The 19,209-nt window shown below is 40.3% G+C and overlaps 1 protein-coding gene across 1 annotated transcript in view; it reads left to right on the forward strand.

Annotated features, from left to right (window-relative positions):
• The window catches only part of HIVEP1 (human immunodeficiency virus type I enhancer binding protein 1), a gene marked incomplete at its 3' end in the record, with an annotated part of 79,593 nt that extends 60,387 nt beyond the window's left edge, over positions 1-19,206 (forward strand). Inside the window, exons 5-8 of the mRNA XM_010022641.1 lie at positions 1,290-1,465; positions 6,112-6,216; positions 15,548-16,065; positions 18,910-19,206. Coding sequence (XP_010020943.1) covers positions 1,290-1,465; positions 6,112-6,216; positions 15,548-16,065; positions 18,910-19,206 — 1,096 coding nt within the window. The remainder of the gene's footprint in view (positions 1-1,289; positions 1,466-6,111; positions 6,217-15,547; positions 16,066-18,909) is intronic.
• Positions 19,207-19,209: the final 3 nt, after the last annotated feature.

The raw sequence follows: 19,209 nt of genomic DNA on the forward strand, positions 1-19,209 counted from the left end.
GAAGATATTTTTTCCCCTGAATCTAGACTTCGCAGAGATGTTACTTCCTGATTGATTTATTTCAAACAACAGTTCCCATATTGTGGTCTGTGAATGCTGGTTTGTGTTTCCAAGAAAAATGGAAAGTCATCAGAAGCATGGAGCCATGAGAGTTACGAGGAGGAGTAATGAAATAAAGAACAGTAGGCAATACGATTAATTTTTTTTTCCAGATGACAGACATTCATCAGCAGTAAAGGCAGCTGGATACAGCCAGAGATGTAAATTATTTTCCTATTTTTCTCTTACATGATAAATAATACCTATTCTGCAGTATGGTTGTATAACCGTAGCTGGAGAGGATATAGTCCAGGGGCTAAGCAGCAGTCTCTGGCAGTTTACTGTGGCATACACAGTCTGGAGAACTTCTGATTTGAAAAGTGCCATGGAAGTATTTACTGAGAGCACCATAATGCTTTAAATTGGTTGACTGATGTGAATAACAGTTGCTTTAGCCACAGCGTTGTGCTATGTACAACATCTTATAAAACACTTTTTCTAGTAGAAGACTGCCAGTGACACTTCTAAAAATTCTGAACACAAATGGTGCCAATTTTATTATTCTCGTAACTTGTGGTGGGCTCTAGGGCTTTTATTGATGCCTGGTTTGAATCCAGCCTAGGCCAGCAGTTAAGCCATTACCGGCTGCACAGGTAAAACATTGCTATATGTCTCTGGTCAGATGCAAATGTTGTAGGGACCAGGTCACAAAAGCTAAGCACCACCTTTGGCATCCTTGAACAGAGATGCGAAGGATGTAATTGAACCTCAGTGACTTTTTCCATCTAGAGACTAAGTAGGCTGAGTCCAGAGCAGGGACTTTTAAAGATTTTCCCATTGTTGTAATTAATGTTACTCCTTTTCTGCATCCAACGCTTCAAAGAGCCTCAAAAGTGCCTTTTTAAGCTTCCTCATGGTGCCCAAACCTGCTTCCAAGAGTTGACACTTTAAAAAAGAATGTTCGTGTGTTGCAAAGAGGAAATTTGGAATCTTTAAATGCTTAGTATCAGATGGTACCTTTCTTAAAAAAGATGTGCTGTTATTCCTAAATAAGTCCATGATTACCTAATGAAAAGTCTGGATAGAGGTTTAACAAATAAATGCAGAAGTTGAGCAGAAAAAGAGCAAGATTGGTTTTGTCAGACATTCATTTTCATCTATTATATTTATAAAATTCTGGTAGTTTAGGGTTTCTAACTAGAATCGTTTTTCCATTACAACTAACTGACTTACTCTTATGGTGCTGCTAGGTACAAGTCAAATGAAGACTATGTGTATGTTCGGGGGAGAGGGAGAGGGAAGTATATCTGTGAGGAATGTGGAATACGTTGCAAGAAACCCAGCATGCTGAAGAAGCATATTCGCACACATACAGATGTCCGTCCTTACCACTGCAATTACTGCAATTTTTCTTTCAAAACTAAAGGTAGGGGTACTTTTCCATGTACACTTCTTCCCTTTTTTCTTTCTACTTTTAAGTATAATTCTTGTTTTCTCCCATTTGGCTGTTCATGAGCTAAAGAAGTTGTTTCTCAGTGGAGTTTTTTTGTGTAATGCTTCAGATATTTGTAGTTTCTGTTTTCCTTCTTTTCCTTTGCCTTCTGTATGTTTGTTCAGATAATCACATCTTTACATTCATGAACTTTGTGGCATGCCACAGTGGGTGAGAAATTGGAGTGGAAAAGGGAAATCCTATGAGAGTATGATGGAAGTTAGGTGAAGATAAGTGAGCTGGTTAGCTGCCCATCCTAGATAAGGATGGGAACACAGAATTTTAAATCCCTAGCAGTGTTCTTTTGGAGGTATGAGATTGACATATATTGTACTGCTACTGGCACTCATCTAATTGGTCTGGGAAAGAATTTGGCCTTTATTGATTACTATATTAAAATATCCTTGAGGGACAAAGTTCACTTTCCACTCGACCTTCTAAGACCCCTACTTTTTGAAGCTTGCTTACACCAGGTACTTAAATTCATCCTAGTTTAAGCAGGCGGTATATTAAGCAGTGGTAGATCTAGGACTCAAGAGCAGTGAAACAGACAGGAGAAGTTCACAGCCAAAATACTTTCAGCAAAAAAATTCGAAGCAGTAAAATTTTTCTTGGCTTTGAACATCATTTAGCAGTAATCCCCCCAGCTGTAACCTCAGAAACATTTGTATTTTTAGTGGGTTCAATACTGCTCAGCAGTTGGGTGGAAAACTTCCAAGAAATAACCCAGTGCTGCAGAAAGTGGGATGGATAGTCTTTACATGTGTCAAAACCTATCACTGCATCCTGACAGACTGGGTCATCATGTTGCCTTTAAGATGAAATTCCAGAGTGTGAATCCAATAAATTCTGATTATGGCTTTTGCAGAGTAGGCATGCTGGCCAAGTTTGAGTAATTAAGTTCTGCCGATTTGAAATTCTCCTTAGTTTCAGTTGTAGCAGATACTTGTATTCACTTCCTCTTCTGCAGTTACTATGCCCGGCGGTTGTTATTACTGCTGGCAGAGTCAGTCACGCAGTTGAGTGCTTGATGTTTGGCAAACCACAAACTTCATGACAGGGTAGTAGGGCCAGTAACTTCATGCAGTATGTAAAGCCGGGAAATTTGCTGTTGGTGAGTCAATATATTCATATAGCTTCATAACAATTATTTTGGAATTTAGTGTGAATTACTACCTTCATTTCAAAGCAGGAATAAAGTACTCCCTAACCATTGATGAGTTGCCATTTCCACTGCTGTATTTCTCCCATTGAAATATCTCAAAGAAGCAGCTTTTTGAGAGACAGTAGGAAGTTCAAGTATAAAGTGAGCAGTTACTTGTAATAACATACATTGCACAAATATCATTGTTTACAGATTTCTGATCTACTCTTAACCTTTTCTTGACTCTATTTGCTGTATTTTCTTTCTAAAGAAGGGGAAAGCAGCCTGTGGGGTGCCTTAGCTGTTAGGCATTCACGTCTGAGATTCAGATTGAATGTGTTCAGGCACTGATTTTGAATAAAATTAATCTGTTTATTTAGCTTGGCAATGAAAATGATGCAAGTAAAAATAGAATCCATCAAATACTAAAAGAACTTCAAGATATGAACTTTTAGTTTCATGCAACAGTTTTCTGTCAACATGACTTTGAAGACTGAGTCACCCGTTTTTATACTTTGCCATAAACGAATGAGGGATCTTTTACACCAGTGCAAAATACATCATCATCTAGGATTTCCGCCCTACTGTATTATGTGCATGATTGAAGTGCTGCAATGGATGGCTACAGGCTCTTCAGAAGGGATAGACAAGGAACAAGAGGTGGTGGGGTTGTGTTGTGTGTCGGGGAGTGCATCAACTGCCTTGAACTCAGTGTAGTGAGTGAGAAGGCTGAATGTTTGTGGGTGAAGATCAGGGGGAAGGCCAACCAAGCAGATATCCTGGTAAGGGTCTGTTATAGACAACCCAGCAAGAATGAAACTACAGATGATGTGTTCTTCGAACTACTGGGAGAAGTTTCACAATCGCTTTCCCTTGTACCCATGGGGAACTTCAACCTACCAGATGTCTGCTGGAAGTACAACATAGCAGAGAAGAAACACACCAGGAGGTTATTGGAGGGTGTGGAAGGTAACTTCCTAACCAAGCTGGTTAGTGAGCCAACAAGGAGAAATGCCTGACTAGATTTGCTGTTCGCAAACAGAGAAAGACTAGTGGGTGATGTGATGATTGGAGGCCGTCTTGGGCAAAGTGATCACACAACGATTGAATTTTCAATCTTTGGAGAAGTCAGGAAGAAGATCAGCAAAACCTCCACCGTAGACTTCTGGGGGGCTGACTTGGGCCTGTTTAGGACACTGGTTGGCAGAATTACTCTTCAAGTAATTCAAGGTGCAGGAGCAGGCAGGAAAGATACCAGCCTGGCTGAACAGGGAGATATTGCCTGAACTCAGGAATAAAAAGAGAATTTATGACCTCTGGAAGAATGGACAGTTACCCCATGAAAAGTACAAGAATGTTGTTAGGTTATGTAGAGAGAAAGTTAGAAAGGCGAAGGCACAGAGGGAACTAAGTCTGGCCATTGCCATAAAAGATAATAAAAAGTACTTTTACAAATATATTAGCAGTAAAAGGAGGGCCAAGGAGAACCTCCATCCTCTACTGGATACTAGAGGAAACCTAGTGACTCAGGATGAGGAAAAGGCTGAGGTACTTAATGCTGCCTTTGCCTCAGTCACACCAGCCATCCTCAGGGTACTTAGCTCCCTGAGTTGGATTGCAGAGATGGGGAGCTGATTGAAGCCACCATGATTCAGGAAGAAGTAGTTAGTGACCTCCTGCTCCACATAGACATACACAAATCTATGGGGCCAGATGGGTTACACCCAAGAGTGCTGAAGGAGCTGGCAGAGGAGCTTGCTAAGCTACTGTCCATCATCTGTCAGCAGTCCTGGTCTAGTGGGCAGGTCTCTGAGAACTGGAGGTTGGCCAATGTGACGCTTCTCTACAAAAAGGTCAGGAGGGAAGACCCTGGGAACTACAGGCCTGTCAGCCTGACCTCAGTGCCAGGGAAGATCATGGAGCAGATGATCCTAAGTGAGATGATAAAGCACGTGCTGCAAAACAGAGGGATCAGGCCCAGTCAGCATGGGTTCATGAAGGGCAGGTCCTGCTCGAACAACCTGATCTCCTGTGATAAGGTGACCTGCCTGGTTGGTGAGGGAAAGGCTGTGGACATTGTCTGTCTGGACTTAAGTAAAGCCTTTGACACTGTCTCCGTGGCATTCTGCTGGAGAAATTGGCTGCTCATGGCCTCAATAGGGCATTCTTCACTGAGTTGGAAACTGGCTGGATTGCTGAGCCCAAAGAGTGGTGGTGAATGGTGTCACATCTAGTTGGTGACCAGTCACTAGTGGACACCTCAGGGAGACCTCAGGGCTCAATGTTAGGGCCAGTGTTGTTTAATATCTTCATTGATGATCTGTATGAGGGGATCAAGTGCACCCTCAGAAAATTTGCAGACAACATCTAGTTGGGCAGGAGTGCTGATCAGCTGAAGGATAGGAAGGCTTTACAGAGGGATCTGGGCAGGCTGGATTAATGGGCTGTGGCCAATGGTATGACGTTCAACAAGGCAAAGTGCCAAGTCCTGCATTTGGGCCATAATAACCCCATGCAAACCTACAGGTTTGGGGAAGAGTAGCTGGAAAGCTGCCTGACAGAAAAGAGCCTGGGGTGTTGGTCAACAGGAGCCAGCTTGTGCCCAGGCAGCCAAGAAGGCCAACAGCATCCTGGCCTGTGTCAGCAATCGTGTGTCCAGCAGGGCCAGGGCAGTGATCAACCCCCTGTGCTGGGCACTGGTGAGGCTGCACCGTGAGCACTGTGTTCAGTTCTGGGCCTTCACTACAAGAAAGACATCGAGGTGCTGGAACAGGTCCAGAAAAGGGCAACAAAGCTGGTGAAGGGTCTGGAGCACAAGGGTGATGAGGAATGGCTGAGGGAACTGAGGGTACTTAGTCTGGAGAAGAGAAGGCTCGGTGGGGATCTTACCGCTCTCCACAACTACTTGAAAGGAGGCTGTAGGAGGGGGTCAGTCTCTTCTCCCAAGTAACAAGTGATAGGACAAGAGGAAATGGCCTCGAGCTGCACCAGGGGAGGTTTAGACTGGATATTAGGAAAAATGACAGGGTGGTCAGGTATTGGAACAGGCTTCCCAGGAAAGTGGTGGAATCACCATCCCTCAGTGTTCAAAGCCTATGTAGATGAGGCCCTCAGTAACATGGTTTCGTAGTGGACTTGGCAGTCCTGGGGTAATGGTTGGGCTTGATGATCTTAAAGGTCTTTTCCAACATGGTCGATTCTATGATTTTATGATCTCAGTAAAGAACTTCATGAGATGTAGCCAGAGAGCTTTCTGGATGGTGAATCTGCTGCAGCCCTTGACAGCTTGCATTAATGGGCAAGGTTCTATCAAGTGTGAAATCAAATTATACAGGTGGTTACAAATGTAACTAAATAAGATATAGACATGTTGAGTGTATAGTTGTATACATTTGTATAGTCACAGGACAGATAATTTTTTTCATTTTTTCTTAAGGAAATTTAACCAAACATATGAAGTCAAAGGCACATAGCAAGAAATGCATGGATTTGGGAGTCTCGGTAGCCTTAATAGATGACCAGGATGGAGAAGAAGAATTTGGTAAGTAATTAAAATCGTCTTTCTTTACCGCATTGTGTATTTATTTTGTCATCTCAGTTTCTTACCCTTTCTTTTCCAAAGAATTTAAATTCTTCATAGCGAATAGATACAGAGATGAAAATCTTAGAAGCTAGTCCAAGGGAATAAGAAATGCTGGAAAAACTTTCACCTAAAGAAATGACAAGCATATGCTAAAGATAAATTGCTGCTGAATTTTTCACAAAGTGTTATGCAGTTTAACTTCAACAGTTTCACAGTTAAATATGACAAGACTGAAAATACCAGCAAAACAGCTGTTTGCCTAGAAAAAAAGGTAGCCAAATGTAGGGTTTCTTTGAAAATAGATGTGCATGTAATTGTCAAACTTCTGAGATGCACATTTCATAAAAATTATATCACTAACATGCCACCAGAATCACAAATATGTTGCTGAGTGCTCTGCAAGGAGGGTTATCTTCTTCCAGCGTAAAGTTCTGTTCTCTTTCACAAATAAATCAGCAGGTAGAAATCATTTAGACATTACCAGCATTATTCATCTTGACCTGTTCTATTTCTCCGTTAGTGATAAGAGTGTTATCAAAATGAGTATTTGCTAATAATTGGGATTTTGCACTTCCCACATCTTGAGTTGGCTTTGCTGAAGAGGACATGAGATCAAGGACAAGCAAAGAGGGCTGAACCGGGTTCATGTGGGTTTTGCTCACCATAATAAGAAAGATGTAGCTGCACCAGATGCAGTGAGGTGGAGAACAGGGTTGTGCATTAGCACTGTTTCATATCTCGGCATGTGTCAGTGCAGTGGTCACATTTTCTTCTTCCTTCTGTTTCTCAGCAGGGAGATGAGTCGTGTCGCCTTGCCTTGTCGTATTTTTCTTCTTTCAGTGGAATAGTTTATTAGATTGCAGAAGAGGTTTTGAGAAAAGAAAGCAGTGGGGGTCTTTATTTAAACAGTAAAGGGCAAGAAAGATGAATGCACTTGGTCCCATATGACAACCGCCAGCAGAATAAGCGAATCAGCTTGAATCTAATTCTAAATAATGCTGGGAATATGACTCAGCTGGTATGATTCAGTGGTGTGCTTGGTACAAAGAAACCTGCATTTTCCCTTTTTTGGCATTCTTTGATAAAGTCCTTTTCAATAAGCTAAAAACATGGTGTCCCCCCCCTTTGCAATTTGAGGTACCAAATAAGTAACACAGAAGAAGGTAAGCAGCAGTACAAATTACTGTCCTTTTCTCCCAAAGGAACAATTTCCATCAACATTTTCAACCTTCCCATGACACAAAAATCGTCACTTTTTAAAGCAATGTTCTGTAACTTTTGACATTTATTTAGTTTTATAAAGTACATCTGAGCAGGCATATCCGTTTACTAGGAACTGAAAACATCTTACTGATTGATAAATTGATATTCCCAATTGCATATATTAAAAATTGTATTTATGGTTATAATGTAATGGGAAATGTTTCAAATGTTAACAGAATTATCAGTAACACTTGGTAGAAGTAAGCCATTTCAAACATTTGTTGAAAGATTGCTTTTCTTTGGCTTTAAGACTACTGAAATGAGCGAGAGAGAGAGAGACTATCTTTTTACATGTCATGTATAGGTGTGTATAACCATAGTGTAAATATATTACGTATTTCTTGAACTATGTTCTTTGCTTCAGCACAGTTATTACTTAATAAATTAAATATTCTATTGTGGGGAAAAAAAACAGGGCAAGACAAACATTCAGCAGGTTCTGCTACATAATCCTTGAAATTCTGCCAGAAATTTTATTTTAAGATGCTTCCACACACCATCCCCCACCCACCCTCCAAAAAAATATAACAAATAGAGCAGGTAACACTTCTTGATTTAAAACTAAGAACCCTAAAAAAAAACCACCAAACCCACCAACTTGTTGATAAAATCCCTACCTTGTCTAAATGATGTGCCTCAGGTACCCATAGCAAAACCAGCTGTGCAGCACAAAGCTCAGCACTAAAGTCTTATCCAAGAAACAGGGTAATAAAGCCCATGATTAATACATGTTTGCTGCAGCCAAACCAGTCCAGCCTCCAAAAAAATCCAACAAAGGGCATTGACTACTACCCATGTAAATTCAGCGAGTAACTGTACACTTTTAAAATGTGACTTCATCTGTCAGCTTACCTTTCAAACATCAAACTATTTCTCCTGATAATTCAGAAACTTGCTTATTGGCGCATTTCTAAGGCAAAGAGTTAGGAGAGAAAAAAAAGTGTGATGTATTTGCATACAGGCTTTTTTAAATACAGGTGGTTCTGTTGCCCTCTCCAAAATCTTGGACATGCTAACTTTTTGGCTGTGTTTGAATGTGATTGAATATGTTTATTTTTTTGAGGTGTCTAATCAGTCTCAGTTTGCAAAGCAGCTTTGACTACCTCTTTGGCTGCCCTTTCTCCAGGGCAGTGCAACAGAGCTCGCATTGGGGCCAGCACCCTTGTGCTAGGTCTGGGCTTAAGAGACAGTCCTGCCAGCAGTATGTCAGCTGCAAAGGAAAACGTGATGGGCCTTGGGCCATGAGCTTCACTCGTGGTGTTAGTCTTTGGCTCCTTCACCCCTCCTCCCTCTGACGTGTGTTGCTGACGGGTGTGTGTCAAATAATCCTTTTGGTGCTTTAAAAACTGCCATCTTTAAACGCATACATTTTTTACTTCAGGAGTTGCATGGTTGTCAGAAACGATCTCTCTTAGCAAGTGGTCTGTCTGGTCCCATCTCTTTCCCCAGAGGAAGGCAATGTGAGATGCTGGAGAGGAAGGTGCAGAAAATCTGATAAGAAATAATTATGACCTCAAAAAAAAAAATTCTTCTTCCTGTAGGCTGTGTGAGAATGGCCTTTTTCTTGACCCACAGAATGTCTGTCTGCCTGTCTCTAGCTAATCTGTTATCTGAACACTTGGAATACTGATTATTCTTATGGCAATAAAAATGTCTGCACCCTTGCTTAAAACAGCTAAGCTGTATGTCTCCCATCAGACCTTCAATTAGAGAATTAGCCAGAAATTTAACAAAGCCACCAACCTTTTATTTACTAAGGAATTTGCTGGTTCTATTTTTATGTCAGGGTTTGGGTTTTTTTAAGCACAGGCAATCACAATTATTTGAATATATTATCTTTTAGATTCATATGAGAAGTCAGCTTTGACCTGATAGCAGTATAGATTAATAATGCATGCAGATTGAATAAGGAGTGCAAAATTGTACACAATCCTGAAGGCAGGCACACACACATACACACACACACACACACACACATATGCAGAGTCTGTTTTTTCAGTAATCTGAGAAGCTGAAATTTTGTTGTGCTGTAGCATCCAGGGAAAAAAGAAAGAGATGCTCTCTAGCTGTCTGAGACTATATGTGATCAGAGCTTTTAACATAGCAGTCTTTGTATTTGGACTTGTCATCATTTAGGTATTAGTAAATACTTTCTGGCCTGGCTTTTTGTATTCAAAACCATTCCCTAGTCCATTTGTCTTTCATCTTCTGCTCTGTGGAATGTTCTTGTCACCAAAATACAGGGTTACAATGTAAGGAATGTTAATATCTGAATTAAATTGTCAGACAAGGTGAACTGTTTAGTGTGACAGACTGCAACTGGGGATATCTTCTTTGGTGATGCTGACCCAGCGTTTTGCTATCCAGTCGTAAAAACAACAATAATTTGTCTTCAAATTAAAGCAGTTATAATCTTTAAACCTGTAATATTTCATATGTAGGCTAATGTATGAGTGTTGTGGTATGCCTGAGTAAATTTGCACAAGATAGTTATTTAATAATGAAATCAGTAGATGGGCATAGCTTACTTAAATGGTCTCTCTGGAGGAATTTTAAACCAAAACATTACTTTACCAGTGGAAAGACATAATTGTAAGTTTCAGATATGTATTTATATACATATATATTTATTAAAAAATGATTTTTGCAGTATTAAACCCTTCTAAAGATTCAATGATTCTAAGTCAATTAGCTATATATTACTTACAGTAGATCTTAAGTGAGTTTCCATGGCTCTTCATTAGCTTAATCATGACTCAGCCTGTGTTTTCACTGCACCTATGTTTAAGGACTGAAAATAAATTAAAATCCTTGCAACAATATCCTCCTTTTGCAGATGGAATGGGAGGCTGGTTGTGTACAGCTTACAAAGATGTGAATTTTTTTAATTTATTTTTTTTAGTATCAGTGTCTAGTCTTCAACTAGATGTACATTAGAGCACACTGGAGCCCTACTCCTACAGCCTGGGAATAGACTACCTAGTGCTAGGGTTGATTTACAATATATATGTTACTCAGGAAGGCTTAGGTGTAAATAATCTCTTTAAAGAGAAGTTACTCTTACTTTTTTGGTTCGTTTTACTTTGTTGCTTTCCATACTCTTAGGAATGAAAGTCAAAAGCCCAGAGGGTTGGGTTTTTTTCTCGTTTCTGAGTAGCACTGGCTATTACCGGTCTGAATTTAACCCAGTAGATGTCACTGTGAGTCCTGTTTGATGGTGATGAGCAGTGGACAGTAGCTGAAGCAAGACTGAAATCAGTCAAGTAGAGCTTATGAACAGACATAGGAAGACAGCAAGTTTGGATATAGATGCTACTGCTGTTTCACAGTACTTAAAACATGTTTTACCCTTTTTAAAATCTGACTAAATGGTTGTGGAACACTCTATTACAGGACCAGTGCAATGGGAGAAAGGCAATTCTAAGCTTGTAATTGTTTAGAAAAATAGAATATGCACTGAGGACATACAGACCTTATTTTCAAGTTTATGATAATACAATAACATACTAAAAATATTTCTGCCTTTATTGTAGTATGGGTTTAGGGTTTTTAGCTTGAGGTTGATGGAGAATATATAATATAGAACAGATGCTTTATTTTAAAATGCTTTTATGTAGATATTAATCCATAACCAAATATACTTCCACAATTTGAGATAATAAACACTGCTTTGTATTACTTGGATGCTAAAAGCCAATAAATTTAGTAAATTTAAATTTAGACGGGAATAGATAGTGAACAAACCAACAGATTCTTAGTAAGTTATGTCCTATCTGCATAAGCAGAGCTAATAGCAATCCTATAGTTACCTATGTAACTGTCTATTTTCTTTGAAATGTGTAAAACTTCAGCAGTCTGGACTTATATTTTCAGGTCTTTCTGGTCTTCCTGCCGGTGAAGGAGCAAAAATAAACATTTTGTTCCTTACATGAACAATCTACCTAATCATGATTAAGTTATAACCAAATATGACTAAGTTATAAGCTGTTGAACTTTATCACTGGATTTGGTGCAGGAATTGCAAAGTCTGTAGCAGGGCCTGATAAGTCAGGTCATGTGATGGACTAATTGGTGATAATATCACAATTAAAAATACAAGCTGCAAGCTGAGATTCTGATGAAACTTTCTTTTAGTACTTTGCAGTATGGTGATAATTAGATGGCCATTGTTTAAACCATGTACAATAAAGGACTCCTGTAGGAAAAGCTTTTAAAACAAAGTACTTCTTTTGTTTTAAAAACTTCTAAAACAAAGTACAAGGGGAGACCTAATTTAGTTACCTAATTCATAGTAGCATAACTGGAAAAAGCAGTGGGTGGACTTATCAGCCCCACATGTTTCACTAATGGACATATTAGGATGCTGGTATTTCCAACTAATGCTATTGTGCTAAGGAACTTGGAGCTTTTTCTTTCTCACTTCGGGGTAAAATGTCAGTACTCTGAGAGCTTAGCCAACGAGCTCATCAACACCACAAGCACAATACAGAGCTGATAAGCTAACTGAGGACTGACAATAAAATAAATGAAAGGACTAAGATGATTTTTGCCTATGATTTGTATACACTTACTTCAGTATACTGGATTAAAACCTCAGTTATTTTATTAAATATAATTATAGCTGGCAAGCAAGCAAAATCCCCAATCAAAAGTTGTGTCCACTTTTCTCCTACACCTTTTTTTCCAGCTGTTCCTAATTTTTTCAGAGTTCAGCTCTGTAGTCAAAAGTTTCACTTTCTCCTATGAAGTCCAAGAAGAAGAAAGGGTCTTTCTAAGGGTTTAAAAGAAAAGATTGCAGGAGTTGACAGAGGATGAGAGAGAGACATTCCCTACCCTTCCAAAAACACTCTTTGTAAAGCATTGAGGCAGTCTTGAGAAGTCTTTTTGTTAAAATGGTGACAGTTACAAATTTGAAAGAGAAGTAGCTTTCATAAGCCTTCACTTAATAGTGTGAAACTTTTTTCCTGTTTTCCTTTTAAGAAAAAAAAGTGTGAACTTTCATGCCAAAAGCCATTTCCCCATATGCTAGTGGTCTTTAAATTTATATCACATCCTTCATTCTGAAATATTCTGCTCTGCTTTACAACCTCATACCAAGTTAAACACAGAAGTAATTTTGTTCCCTTTGGAAATTGAGTCAGTTCTAGTTATATATATGTATCGGCTACATAAGCATATGGTTATAATTGTGCATATTTTAAGATAGGAATTGAAGAATTAATTTTTCCCCAATTAAAACTGCTACGGAACTTTAGCAGGCAGTGTACAATTACCAGAATAGATTGGGGCCAATACTACTTGGTTAACAAGACAGTGCTTGGAAAAGAGTCTTTCACCACAAGGCGTGGTCCCAGCCTCAGCTCGATGTCTTGTTTAGAGAAGACCCATGACCTGCCTGGGTCTTCCACCACTTGAAACTCCAGCATCAGGTCCTCTGGCAACTCCACTGATATACAGCAATGCTTAACGGGATCGCTAATTACAAAAGCTTGGGCACCTCTTGTTTCAGCAAATGTGCACACAAGTATAAATCCAGAGCAGAGTGTTCCTTTGTGCATTGCCTGAGCAAGCTAGTTGGGAATGTGTTTGTCTCATCTGACGTTTCAAAGCGGTGTGGGAGTAAGGGAACCACATTGATTGCTGTCACCTCGCCTACACTGCAGGCTCTGGCTACAGGTAACCAACCACACTTAAATAGAAGCTGGCAAATGCACAAAGGGTGGAGGTAAACAGGGAAACAATAGAGGGAAATGATACCCCACCAAGTCCTGCATGTAAGGAATTTGTGTCTCACACACAGTTCCCCTGTTCCTTTCCAAAGTTTTATTCTAGAAAGCCAAGGTGTATGCAGATTTCTACATAAGCAGCATTTGCTAGTAAATCAGGTAGCAGTTTCAATGTTGGTTTGGAAAAGGAGTTTCTTATTATAAACTAGAGCATTGTTTGATCGTATGTTTTCCTTGCTTTACAAATATGACAAGTCAATCTAACCATTTCAGGTAGTTTCTCTTGCCAGTGGAGACAGTCACTCGTGATTGACATCAACTTTCACAGAAAATGCGATCCATGTAGAGAGAGGGAGAAAAAAGGAAAGAAAGTAGGATTTCCCAGGGAATAGTTATGTGATATTGGGTAAAGAAGCCAAAGTGAGTCCAGACGAAATCCAAGACTCTGCAGTGCCTTGTGCATTGTTCAAAGAGTTGCAGGAAATGCATGGGTCATCCTCTAGATGTTACACATGGAGAAGTCTTCGAGATCTGTTGCAGAAGCATCAAGGGAAGTTATTTCTGTTCAGAAATCAAACATAAGTAGAGGTCCTAACGTTTTAGATGCGTTTGCTTTGCAAATTAATAATGAAGAAACACTGTGTGAAGAAGAGGAATGACAGAAGTATAGAGAAAAAGACAATGAAAACTCCATATGGTTTTGTTAATTTCTAATAAGCCTACTACCTTTTTTTTTTTTTTTAATGGACCGTACGGAATTAGTTTTTCCACCAAAACATGTTTTCGTTTCTGAACGGCTTTGTCTGTAGATGAGAATTATAAATGAAGAATAGTTAAAACTCTAAAAAATACTTTTGTTAGCATCGTTCTAATGACTTGGAGGATTTGGGGTGCTTTTAATAACATTTCCGTTTCATGCCTGCTGTAGTAAATATGGAAATTCTATGGTTTCCATATTTAGTTAATGTACACATTACTTTGTAGCCAAAGAGGGGCAAAGTCATTATAGAGGAATTTTTTCAAATAACTATTAGTCTCATTCCTAATTGCATTGCTCATTTGAAATCATAAAGGCTTATAATGGAGGGTAACTTATGGAGAGGTAGCTCAATTAAACCCATTTACTTTGCCTGGAGTTCAAAATGCTTCTTTTGGTTTCTATCACGTAGCAACCTAAAGCATTGATAGTACATTCAAATACTTTTAAGGGTCTGGGTTTGGGGGATTTTTTTCAGACTTGTTCATGTTGATGGTAAGTTGCTGTGTAGATTTCCCTAGAACAGGATCCCTGAGATTTTAACTAACCAGCCATCGTTGCTTTTGCAGAGCCAAGTGATTTTTATGCTGATATTTTTTTTGGACAGCTCAACAGACAGACCTTTAATCGAATATAAAATATTAGTGCATTCGAAGCATTTTGTCTTTTTATAAAGTATGATCCCAGACAGTCTGGCTTGGAATCAGATACAGCAGATGGGATTTTCTGTCTCTTTACTAAGGACGTTTTTTTTCTTTCCAAGTTGTGATATAAAAGAAGGTGAGAAGCTGCAGTAGAGCTGTATTTTATAGAGAAATTTACCACTAGACAGCAGTTTGGCTTTAAGACTTGAAATCAGGAGGGCTTCTTCATGTGAGCATGTGCTCATATGAGCAGTTTCATGCACAGGTAAGTTTTGAAAGGATGAGGGCCTCCCAGGACATCTGGGGTGACTTGTTAATAAACCTTTCAAAACATTAGCAAAGTGAAGAAATCTGGTGAGGTCTAATTTTGGTCTCTTTGGCCTGATAAAGAGACAGATTCCTGACTAACAGCCTCCAGTCTTTCTGTTTGCATCCTTCAAAAACCTTGCAGCAGTGATTCATACTAGATACAAGGACACCCACTTATGAGTCAGAACCAGCTAGAGAATATCCCACTGCTAAGGTTGGCAGACCAGCTTCGTATGTCATCACTGGGAACTTAATGAACCAGGAATCTGCTCACTTCCCCCCAAGTGAAAGAGTGAAGGGTGACTTGGAGCAAATGGTTATAAATGGCTTAAAAGCAAACAGCCAGATCTAGAAGCTTAAAAACAACATGGAGGCAGAAGATAAGAGATTATGTAGCTGTATAAATAAATATGTACAGTGGAAAATGAGAACAAAAATGAAATTCTTCCCTGTGGTTTTGATGGAATGGTATGTGACTGAAAAATGCATATGCCATGTGTTATTTTGGTGTTTCTGATTAGTCCCTCCCACCTCCTTCCCAATCTATGCAGAACCTTCATTGGCTTACCTTCTAATTCCCACTTTTGCAGGTGAGAAGCAACGATTTGGCTATGACCGCTCAGGATATGATGTGGAGGAGTCTGATGGTGCCGATGAAGATGAAAATGACAATGAAGATGACGATGAAGATAGCCAGGCTGAGTCAGTCCTATCCACAACCCCCTCGGTGACAGCCAGCCCCCAGCATCACCCCTCTCGACATGGCCTGCAGGATGCTGGCAGCACGGATGAAGACATCAGACTTCCAGACTGTTTTGCTGGGGTTCACACGGACTCTATGGATGGTCTGCCAAAAGCATTGCTCACAAAGATGACCGTCCTCAGCACGGCACAGTCGGTTAGCAGGACCTCCAGGTCACCAGCAGAACTCACCCATCAGGAAGCACATGAGGATAAAGCCCAGGAGAGAGGAGTGGTGCCCCGCAGTGCTAGTGCAGCACTGGCAGACGTCACTCCTACATCTCCAGGTCGCCAGATGTCTGTGGATTACCCAGATCCAGAAACAGCTTTGGGCCACTCCTTAATATCAACTGCAGCTCTTACAAAGGTAGGAGTGTCTGATTCCGAGGGAGAGAGCGGGATCTGAAATCTTCCTTTTAAAGATCTTTTGGGAGATTTTTCAAAGATCAAAATGTTTGGCTTTGCCTTTATTCTTAGTTGTTGGCTGACGAGTCTGTACGAAGCGTTGAGAGTAATCAAAGCACAGATGTGTAGGATTCTAGAAGCAACAATGTTGTAGGAGCACTGCTTTTCAAATTCTTTATTTTGATTGCATTCTCCCTGAAAGGATTAATTGTATACAGTCATTTCAGCTGAAGTTTGGCGCTGGTAGATTGTCTTACAAATAAGGGGTATAACAGATACTTAGAATGAGCGTATGGTGGTGAAGTTTTCAGAGGAAAGTGGTAGAATTCAGAAGTCATTTCACTCTGAAATACGAAGATAGAATCATCAGTAATTCCCAAGGGAAATTAGTTTAGTCCCAAGGGGGGTTTACTTTATCACTATAAAAAAATTGTGCAATTGTTTGTCTCTCCTCCAAATATGCTTAGTAGCAGAACTAGAAGGAGCACCAGATGTTCAAGGAGATTGTCCTTGCGCAATAGCAAAAGGAGAGGTGAGCACAGACTGAGACCTGAGCTCTGTTTTCCTCCAAGCTGAAAGAACATTTTAATCAGAAAAGGATCAATTTTGCCCTTGCCTATTGCAGACACACAGCTCTTCATAGCAGTGTGCAGAAGGATGAGGTCAGACTTCATGCAAGGCTGCAGGGGCGTTCAGTAATTCTGGTGACTGTTGTCTTTAAAGGTCTGCTTGAGGAAATCACAGAGAGAACTGGCAAGCGTTGAGTCTTTAACAGTATTTTAATGCAGTATTTTAATGGGCTGTAATGGGGATGGTACAAGTCACATACCTGACTGACCATAAGGATAAAGTTTTGATTTCTTACTGCAGACCATGAAGCACTAGAGCGATACAGAATAATGCTCAGAAAAACGTGATGCAAAATGTAGTTTAAATGTAGTTTAAATAAAGAAGAAATTACTGCCTTCTCTGTGATGAATGCAGTATTCACAAATAGTATATGCATGCAGTTATAGAAAAATAAGCAGCAGGAAATTTTCAAAAGCATAAACAGTAAAAATTGCATTCTCATTTAAATACTTACTGGCTTCTTTTTTCCTTAAAAACCTGTATTACTGAGTTTCTTTCTTACAACTTTTGAGGTAGTGAACTGTTGACAAGGAGAAACAGTAAAAATTATTGCTGTGTGTCATTGTTTGACACAGGTTCATTCCTGCCTGTAGAACCGTGAGTCCATGTGCCAAATGTAAATTGGAGCGATTTTGTAGTACGGCAGAGAATAAAATGAATGGTCTCTGATCACAGTATATACCTGCCACAAAAGGGGTAGTATCTTAATATTTGGATTTGGGGTTTCACTTTGTTGCCAAATAGATATCAGAAAGACATTTGATTGAGTATACTCCCTCATCGAACAGAACCACTGAAGCCTCAAGAAAATATTCACACAATTAATAATGTTGAAAATAATATAAAAAATTAATATAGCTCTAACAATTGTCTACATGAATATACTAAGGGGGAAGAAAAAGGCATCTAAGTAATACAAGGCAGTAATCCCTCTCCAGAGTACCACCTACTTTCCCAGACCAAAAGAAGTGGCAGCCTTGTGTCTGATGGCTCGTCTACAGTCTGTTTCTATCGTGAATGGTTGTGGATCCCACTTCTTGCAGTCAAGACAAGGGGTCTAGACAGCTCAGGAAGGCTGTTGTATGTTCCTTCAAAAGCATCCATACCAGTTTATCAGGATTTCTTGTGAGGTGTCAGACAGGACTTAATTCTAAGAAAGATGTTGGCTTCCTTCTCACACCCATCTTCCCATTTAGACTGGTTGGCACTGCATAGTCAGTAAATCATATTCTCCTTTAACCAATATATTTCATACCAGCAGTTTTCAAGGGCATTACTGTTCGTGTTTAATTTTTTTTTTTTTTTTTTTTTTTGCCTGCCTGCTCTAGAGATTTCTTGAGAGTTTGGTCAAAATCACAGAATTACTGTTTAGAACTATATAAATAAATAAGATTACATCACTTTAATGTGTTGTGAATATGCCTGAAACTAAAAGATACCGAGAGACTGTAATTGCAATTTAAGACTTCTCGGTTTAGGAGTTTTTAGGAAGGGAGCTGCCAGCCTTGGTAATCCAGGCTATACGAGAAGAAAAAGGAGCATATAGATATGATTATCGGATCCAGGTGTGTGCACCAAGCTACAGTGAGATGTACACTGAGGTAGCAGTGGGTTGTGGGTCCCATGTCTCACTCCAGTATCAGCCTGTCACCTCCGCCTCTGCAGGCACTGTAGTTGTCATCCATCTCTTGTCATTGCATATTGCCTGTCTTCCACATCAGGAGCACCTACGGAGAGATGTGCCATGATCCTGCCTCTGCTTGCTGGAGGCTGTAATGCCTCCAGGAGAGGAACCCAGTGCATCAGAAGAAATGCCAGCTTATGCTTCTTGCCTGAGGTGATTTCCACAGAAAACAGTTCTCCAAAGCCTTCTCGCTCCTTAAAAAAACACATACAAAGGCTATGCAGCAATGTTTTCAAGTACTAGTGTTCAAGAGAAATTGGCCTCTCCTAATTAGGAGAGGAAAATTCAGTTAGTGGGCGAGGAAGGAGTTGGAAAAAGAAAGGAAGGAAATCAGTTCATTGTTCAAGCTGGGCAGTATATATTGTGAACCAGTTTGTTGTTGTTTTTTCTTAAAAGGGAGTGTGGGAAGCACTCCCAGCTACCTTGTGTTTTCATTTCACTCGAGGATAGCGGTGGCCACCGCACTAACACGCCTGTGTTGTTCTCCCCCAGAGCACGCCCTCCGTCAGCTCTCCCTCCTCGCCGGTGGACCGCAGCATGCAAACAACAGCACCATTGCCCTATGCTGAAATCCCAGAGGAGAAGCTGGCCGGGTGCCTGCAGCCCGCTGCCGAGCGGAGGGCTCCCCAGACTCACCTCTTCAGCCACCTCCCCCTGCACTCGCAGCGGCAAGCCAAGGCTCCCTACGGCACGGTACCGGTCGGGGGGATTCAGGTGGTCCCCGCCGGCCTGGCCACCTATTCCACCTTTGTTCCCATCCAGGCGGGGCCGGTGCAGCTCACCATCCCTGCC

Source organism: Nestor notabilis, unplaced genomic scaffold (assembly GCF_000696875.1).
Source record: "Nestor notabilis isolate BGI_N333 unplaced genomic scaffold, ASM69687v1 scaffold5149, whole genome shotgun sequence".
NCBI lineage: Eukaryota > Metazoa > Chordata > Aves > Psittaciformes > Psittacidae > Nestor > Nestor notabilis.